Source organism: Hylaeus volcanicus, chromosome 3 (genome assembly GCF_026283585.1).
Source record: "Hylaeus volcanicus isolate JK05 chromosome 3, UHH_iyHylVolc1.0_haploid, whole genome shotgun sequence".
Lineage (NCBI taxonomy): Eukaryota > Metazoa > Arthropoda > Insecta > Hymenoptera > Colletidae > Hylaeus > Hylaeus volcanicus.
In genome coordinates this window covers 19,993,823-20,002,475 of record NC_071978.1, presented here as the reverse complement: position 1 = coordinate 20,002,475, position 8,653 = coordinate 19,993,823, and the positions used below count along the sequence as shown (strand labels likewise).

The 8,653-nt window shown below is 34.1% G+C and overlaps 1 protein-coding gene across 6 annotated transcripts in view; it reads right to left on the bottom strand.

Moving 5' to 3' along the window:
• The window catches only part of LOC128873162 (muscarinic acetylcholine receptor DM1), a 28,620-nt gene that overhangs the window by 14,743 nt on the left and 5,224 nt on the right, over window positions 1-8,653 (bottom strand). For 5 of the 6 annotated variants that reach the window (XM_054116518.1, XM_054116517.1, XM_054116519.1 and 2 more), the window contains exons 3-7: window positions 7,592-7,833; window positions 5,580-5,723; window positions 3,548-4,935; window positions 997-1,276; window positions 317-440 (exon numbers count right to left, since the gene is read on the bottom strand). In XM_054116518.1, coding sequence (XP_053972493.1) covers window positions 317-440; window positions 997-1,276; window positions 3,548-4,016 — 873 coding nt within the window. In that variant the 5' untranslated portion in view covers window positions 4,017-4,935; window positions 5,580-5,723; window positions 7,592-7,833. The remainder of the gene's footprint in view (window positions 1-316; window positions 441-996; window positions 1,277-3,547; window positions 4,936-5,579; window positions 5,724-7,591; window positions 7,834-8,653) is intronic. The other variant, XM_054116522.1, reaches the window with a different exon arrangement.

Sequence of the window (8,653 nt, the reverse complement as noted above, 5' to 3'; positions counted from 1 at the left end):
CGTTAATATCTCCTCAACGAAGCCTCGGACAACATTTTCGCTAAGGAGAAAGTTGTTTCAAATCACTCCCTGAACCACCCTTTTCAAGGACCTCCAACATTTTTGGGACACCCTGTATGTAACATAAAACTTAAATACCATTAATTGTATATATTAGAAATTTAATCAGATTTGTAAAAGGAGTCATATTTAGATATGTAGTTTTCAGGAATAATACACAATGATTCCACAATCATACATGTATAATAGAAAAAAAGGAAGTTCGTTTGAACTTCGTTGAAACACTATGTTTATAAATATAATTAATAGTACTTACTGTTTTATATTGAGGATAATGTTTCTCGAGATACGAGGCTGCGATATGTGTAGTATTCATGTCATCTCCTGTGCTGGACTCACTCCTAGGCCTCCGACTGTCATCCATACCCAATGCCCCGCTACTTTAAAATGAACAAAAACATAATCGATAACAATTTAATCAAGTTAGCAGTTACTTTTTGGAGACTTTTCAGTCAATTAAGCAGAATGGAATGACTAGTACCAAGTTCATTAATAATATATGAATAAATAATATTAGCTCATGTGAAATATAAACATCGGAGGATGTGGAACCTCGATTAACTTTTTTAGAATTAATACATCATTACCAAGGACAGAGTTCTGAACTATCAGGGCTTACTTTATATTGTACAACGTAGTTATGTTTATTTGGAATTTGGATTTAACACGTTGACTGCCAAACTACTCGTGAAAATTTATGTGAGCTTTGTTTCTATAGAACTGAAAATTACTTAAATTTCAACTAGTACTTATTTTTGTAACTTTGTAAAATTTGTGAATCCCATGCAGATTTATTTCCTTTGACATCTCATTTTTAGAATTTATTTAATCAATTTCATGATGAAAAATGCTGTCATCCATATATGGGTGACGTGGCGATCAACGTATTAAAACATATTTTGAATGTTAATTTAAAATTGATTAGAAACCACCTACCCAGTTGCTTTCCGTCTGCTAGCATCCTCTTTCCCTGCTTGCAAATACGGGAGAATTTTCTGCCTATTCGTGGTTTTTTTCCATATCCTCCAGTAAAGAATACACATCACAGTAACAGGAACATAAAATGCGGCAATTGCAGTAACGAATGTGATGTAATGATTTGTTTCGATAAATTGTATGTAGCAGGCATTATCGGGCACTGTTCTCTGTCCTTCGATATATGGCCAAGCATAAATCCATGGTGGCCACAGGAGTAATGATATTCCCCATGCAGATGCTAGAAGAAAGATTGTCCATTTACATTTTTGCATAATGTAATCTCTTTCGGTTACTAGAGTTGTTGAAATTTAGAATAATGTAACTGTAATTTAGTTTGTCGATTAGCTAGTTTACATAGTATAAAATGAAGTATCCATTTAAGAGTTGTAGACAGTTTGGACCAGTTTTGTGCACTTATTTAATTACAATTATCCTCTAATCTTTCCTTCTATCTTTTCTATTATTTTATTTTATCGCTATTCTTATAAAATATAATTTCTAAGATAAGAACATTTTTGTAATACTATTCAAATATGCAGATCTTGAGAGTTATAAGAATTATATTGCATACATTTTGTAATTATCAGGGAGCTATTTGTTAAAATTTTATAATTAAGAGACATGATTCTTTCACTATGAGTCATTATTGACACGCACAGGAAGTAACAGGAATATGAAAAATGAAATAAACATTGAGATACTTTTCTATGTTTTTTTATTTAAGAAACATAATATCTAGATGTTTGTGGTTCACTTCTTCGTTCGGTTTTCTCCACACGTTTGATGTTCAACAGGACCCCAATTATTAAGTTCGTTTTTTGACATAAAAAATGACGATCCCGAGAAAGTAAATTCGTGAGATTTAATCGCAGAAGTTATTTAAAAAAAAAAATTGTAGTACAATTTTAGAGTTGTATCAACTACTAATGGTTATTAGCGACTCATAAATTATTGTACCAATGGCGGGAGTGACCATGGCTCCTTGAAGGAGTCGAAATCAATCCCAAAGAGTCATGGTTAAGCAAGTGGCAACCTCCTCGTGGTTCCCGCCGTGAGTACCCTTGGAAACTTTGTTTCTTGGCTTGCAAACAAAATTTCCAAGGGGAAACCGAAAGCCACCACTGCGAGCAAGAGTACAAATCCTTCGATGATGATGTCACGCACAGCATTATCGAAGGAAGTACATGAAAGCAGTCTCTATAATACTTGAGACTGGAGTCAAATCGAGTAGGGCCGTTCAAGTATCCGAAAAAATCAAGCCGAGTTGAACTCGGCTCGAAGTTACGAACCGAGTCGAGTACTTGAAAAAAACCGAGTAGCTTGAAAGATTCAAGCTACTCGAAAGAAACCAAGTAACTTGAATTTTTCAAGCTACCCGAATAGAATTGAGCGGTCCGAAGAAACCGACCGGCCCGAAAGAATCGGACAACTCGAATGGTTTCAAGCTTTTCCGAGTACACATGTTACTCCGCCGCACGGGTAACAATGGTATCATAAAAAACAGTGATGGGCAAAACCCTAGACTTCAAATAAATGAGAAGTTTGCCGATATGTCTATCTCCTCTCCTCTTTAGAACATTTTCCAAAGAAGGAAAAGAGACAAACATATCGGCAAACTTCAGATTTATTCGAAGTCTAGGGTTTTGCCCATCTCTGATAAAAAAAGACGTAGCGAACTAGACCCAAAGAAGGCCGACCATCATTTCCCGTATTTCTTATCGGATCTTAAGGCGTCTGACCAACCTGAGCGCTCGCCAGATGGGTACTATTCTTAAAAAATTCATAAATGCGAAAGTATAGAAAAAGATATTTTTATGTTTTGACACATACTAAAGAACGGTTTAATGAACACATGAAACATTTTTTGAGTTAACAAAAAAAAAAAATTGGCGGCGGTTCGAACTTTTTGGTGAAGGCCTTCGGCACGAAACGCGCGTGGGCTGTCCCATCATTATACTCTTTAGGTTACACGTGAAAAAAGAAAACAAAATTAGATCGTGTCTGGAGTTTGTCGCAAGAGAAAAATCGTCAATAAAAAAAAAAAACTAATCACGTAATCGCAAAAATTCATTGCTACTCTTCAGATAATGTATCTAAAAATAGCGTGTACATATTTCAGAGCAATCGGACCGATAGTTTACGAGATTTACGTTGTACCATTTCGAAAAGTGTAGTTTCGAGATAATCCCAAAAGAAAGTAAACGTGCGGTCCGATTGCTCTGAAATTTGTACACACTACTTTTAGATACATTATCTGAAGAATAGCAATGGATTTTTGCGAATACTTGATTCTGGTGAGCGCTCAGGGTGGCCAGACGCCTTAAAGAAACAAATTGCACTACTGAATTCCTGATGTTATACTGATGAAAATGCTACCAAACACGATATAATATCGATTATTTTTAATTATTCGTATAATGTAAATTCTACATATCGCGCTGTTACACGGCAGAAAAATCTTAATTCTACAAATACACACAAACATTTAATAATAAATGAACATGCTTACCAATCATAATGGCTGCCTTCGAAGTCGTTCTCTTGACGCGATAGGAAAGAGGCCGCATTATAGAGAAATATCTGTCGAAGCTGATGATAAGAAGATTCAAAACCGATGCGTTGCTGGCCAGGTAATCCAACGCCAGCCAGGTGTCGCACACGTGCGGTCCCAACGGCCAATAACCAAGCACGGTGTAAAGCGTGAACAGGGGCATAGAAATTAGACCGATTGCAAAATCAGCGACTGCTAAACTGAACAAGAAATAATTGGAGGTAGTTTGCAGCTGTTTGTCGATTTTGAACGATATCATCACCATAATATTTCCAACAACGGTTATTACACTGAGGAAAACGGCAACGATCACTATCATCACACGCTCCCATAATGCGTACGAGTGTGGTTCACCGCCGCAATCAAGACCGTTGGTCACATTGTAACTCTCGTTTCCGGAAATATCCACGATTGAAGTCACATTCATGTCTGGAGAGTTCACCTTCACTGAACAATATTTTATTTGTTCTGAATGTGTCGTTAGTCTCGCTTTCTTACGAATTTTATTTTCATTTAGACTCGAATAACATTCTTCTTTCGTTTCACTTCGATTTCGTTTTCCCTGCTATTAGGTACAATTAATTTTAACCCATTTTTTTTTGTATTTATTTATTTTTCTTTTTATTTCAAGTATAGCTTCTTGTTGATCTTTGAGCGTTTATTCTTGTCTTCCTTCTTCTAAGTGAGTCTCCTTCGTTAGCCGAAATTGTCACTTGTTTAATATTTGTCTACTTAGAACACGTTGTTTAGCATACAAAAATCTCTTATTTATCTTTCATTTTGTATCGTTTAGAATTCATTTCCCTTCTATTCGGACACAGCAAGTACATCGTTTCGATTTTACTATTTAAAACATTTAACATTTGTCGTCGAAGAGGAGTTAGTAGAAATATATCGAATCTGTACTCTCGTTTCTATTTGAATTTTTTGGCTTGTCCGTTACTCCCTCGAAAGTATTTACTATTGTTTTCAACGACGATCCACTTTTTCTCGTTCCACGTTTCCTCCCTTTTGTCGCATTCGTTCTCTCTCCCCCTCTCCCTCTTTTTCCCTCTCCCCCTCTCCCTTTTTCTCTCCGACTACTGTTTCCTTCCCGCATATATTTAGAAATATTTTTTTTTTTTCTTTTATTCTTACATATCACGTATTGAGCCAAGGCATCCTTTTATAAATCTCAATCTCTCTACAAACTCTTCCTCGTTGCCTTCACATGCAAGCGTATATGTTAATACAAACTTGCGTTCCTCGGACGTACACTGTCGCGAAAATTACCGCGCGAACTTCTCATTTACGAAATTTAGGGATGCGTCAAGTGTTGCATAGCTTCCTCAACGTTGATGTGCGATCTGCGAACAGTCAATAATTTCTGGATCTTACTTTCGCACATTACTTGCAAAAGATATACAACGTTCACTTATGTAGTAGATTTACGGAATATTATTGTTTCTGATACACACCGAACTGAAAACAGAATAACGTATCCCTGTTTCTATGTGACTGTTACAATTTATATACATTGCACAGTCAGTAATTCTAGATAAGAACAGTAAGACACACATGTGAAATTGAATTTCACGGAATTTCATTGAATTTTATTTTACTTCGTTCAGTTTCATCAAATTTCATTAGATTCCATTAAATTTTGTTGTATTTCGTCCCATTTCATTATATATCATTTTATTTCTTCCAATTCCATCAAATTTCGTTAGATTTCATTGAATTTTATTGCATTCCATTTATTCAATTTCATCGAATTTCGTTGAATTCCATTCTATTTCATTCAATTCCATTCAATTCCATTCAATTTCATTCAATTTCATCGAATTTCGTTAAATTCCATTGTATTCCATTCAATTTCGTACATGTGTATCTATTTCGCAAATCATAACTCGTGGAATCAGCCTCATAAAACAACGTTAAAGTAACAAAGTAAAATCAAACTCTGTGAATTAGTTAGAGAACGAAGACGGATTTGATTTAGGTGTATTACCAGCTAAATGATCCATACGAGTTTCCAGGGCGACGTAGAGACCATCAATGCGAATATTCCCTGGAATGTGCAAGCTACCATACTCGAACACGCCGCAGTGTACAGACGAAGGAAGGGAAATCATTTTGGACATTTTTGGCGACCCTGTGAAATTAGAAACATTGCAATTCAAAGAAAAGTTCGCGAAGGCATAACATACGTTACTCTAAAATATTTTACGCCTATATTTGGATGAACATTTACGAATTGTTGTAGAATACTTCGAGGGGCTTCTTTTGGGTTTATTTCATTGAAAATCACATTCCCTATGAGTCTATATTTTTTTTTTATGGATCAAAGGGTTTTTCTTGGAAGATCTTCTGAATGAAATCAGTCCCAAGAGATAACACATCAACTTATAAATGTAATAATAATTCGAAGTAAACATTCTATTTTATTAATATATTCAATAAATTGAATTATATAATATACAGTTGCATAGTGTATATATTTATATATTAATAATACAGTTTATAGGAATACAATGATTACAATTAAAGTACGGATTTTATGCATTCATGACATAAACTAATATGAGAAATATATATTAAACATAACCGAAAAGTATGTGCACTTATGCAAAATGAAATATCAATATTACTATAATAATTATAGAATATATCCAGCACGCATTATGTATATTCTACGTGTCTTTTCTGTATTATTTTACATCATAAATGCATAAAATCCGCAGTGTAATTATAATAAATAAATATATTTGATTTTTCAAAAACAAATTCAGAGGGATCATTAAAAGAGTTGAAAGTAGTACATTTTTTCAAGCATTGTGTCCCATTTCAAACACTACGTAAAATTTTACAAAAGAAGTAATACAATTTCATTCGAATTAATTCGTTAACGAAACCAGGCAATTTTCGAAAATAAAGTTGAACAGAACAAGCGTTGACGCGAACATTTTTCATTATTCTCGTCATCTGAATTCACTTCCGAAGTTATGCCTCCGCGTTTTAATAGACCTTTCATTTCTACCGATGTAACGCGGTTTATTATTAAGTGACACGGTTGTACGTCAATAGCTTTGCATTAGTTCTCCTTATTTAAGCTATAAATAATTTCCCGATATTGTTTCATCCTCGCACGCATAAGCACCGTGACATAAACTGTGTCAAGCGATAGTTCTATTAAAATACATCTTTGTATTCATCTTGTATATTAAAAGCATCATTGTAGGAAAGCATTTCAAGTTTTCCCGCGTTTAATACGAATAGATAAAGTCAAAAATACAAAACTGTACGGTAATAATTAACGTACGACGCGAAAGATCGATTCGGTAGCTTTAGAATGGTATAAATACCACAAAACTTCGATACCTTTGTTTACATAAGAAGCCTGGTTCAGGACGCAGAAAATGAGGCACTTCTTTACGAACTTTTTGAAAATGATATGTTAAGGGGATCTGTATGAAATTTACGGGGTATTTTGATGGATATTTGGCGATAACAAATATTTTTTTTCGATACAAAATTGTACGTGGAAAGCCATGTACAGTGGGTGTAGAATGTATTCGTACACCGATCAATTTCCCCCCAAAAATTTGTGTGAAATTGTAGTTTCTTAACTTCTTTTTTTATAATCAATGATATTTTACATATTCTCTACTAGTCAATATAATTTGTGAAATTACTTGTAATACTTGTAAATTAATGTAAATTTCTTTTTTTTAACGAAGTTTTAAAAATTAAACAGTTGTGCGAATACTTATTGCTTCAATATTTCTATCGATTAATTGTTTTTTTCTTGTTAATTTCGCAACTTACATAAATACCTATTTCCTTTGTACTCTATCTATTGTAGAGATTTCCGAGAATATGTAGAATGTCATTGTTTAGCAAAAATAAGTTAATAAATTACAATTTTACACAGTTTTTTTGGGAATTGATTGGTGTACGAGTACTTTCTACACCCACTGTATATGGGCATGTTCGTAGTCAGTGCATATCGTGGCTACTGACCTCAGCATGATGATCTCCAAGCTCCACCTTGTTTCTGCTTTTTGATGAACTATCCGTGGAGGTCGTGAAACAAGCTCCGATCGTGTCGAGTGTTTGATCACGCCCGATATTTAGCACTTTGATAGCAAGCTCTGAGAGAAAGAATTCTTTGAATGCGTAACGTGATGTTGCTGTAATGGAATAAGTGGGCCAATTTACTCCTCGAAAATCTTGAGCGGCTTTAACAATATTGCTTCCATGTTCTGTAAGAAATGCAATATAAATAGGCTAGCCATGGACGTATCCAGTAATAATACATAATAACAAAGGGAAGAACACGATTCATTTTAAAAGAAATTTTGGAAGAGATTCGTTCTGTACGTTTCTTCTGTTTTATTTTCAATTTTGTCCAACTTAGAATGGAGAACAGTTACCCCACCTTGTCCCTTCTTAGATACGTCCATGAAGCTAGGTGATATCAACAAATGTGTAAAACTTAACATTGTTTTGCAGAAAAATATGACTTGTAGAAACAGAATCATGTTTGCAGAGGAAATTGTAAAATGATTTTGTAAAGAAACATTTTATGAATATCTCAGACCTTGATATAAAGAAATTAATAACTGGATTGAAAAGAAATTTATAATTTTATAAAAGATTGTTCAAAAAGTATAGTTCTACTCGTCTCAGTCTCTTCCTAGGTGAAGGTTTCTAAAGCTACTTCAGTATATGAGAAAAAGTGTATTTTTGTTTTAAAATGATTTTTAAAGAAAGCATTTCCGTGGTGAATATTTCAGACCCTAATATAACAAATTAATAACTGAATTAAAAAGAAATTTTTAATTCTGCAAAAAGTATACTTTTATTCATTCCAGATCCCTCGTACAGAACAAAGTTTCTGAAACCATCACGAAATAAGAGAGAAAGTGTATTTTTGTTGTAAAATGATATGGCACGAAAGATTTTTGTTAATGTAATTAAAAATGTTTCGTGAGATAGAGCTTTATAAATTAGGAAAGGGGTTGACGAACTTCTCATTAGTCGGCTGACTCTTTCGCCAGTCTAACTACCCACTACTTTATT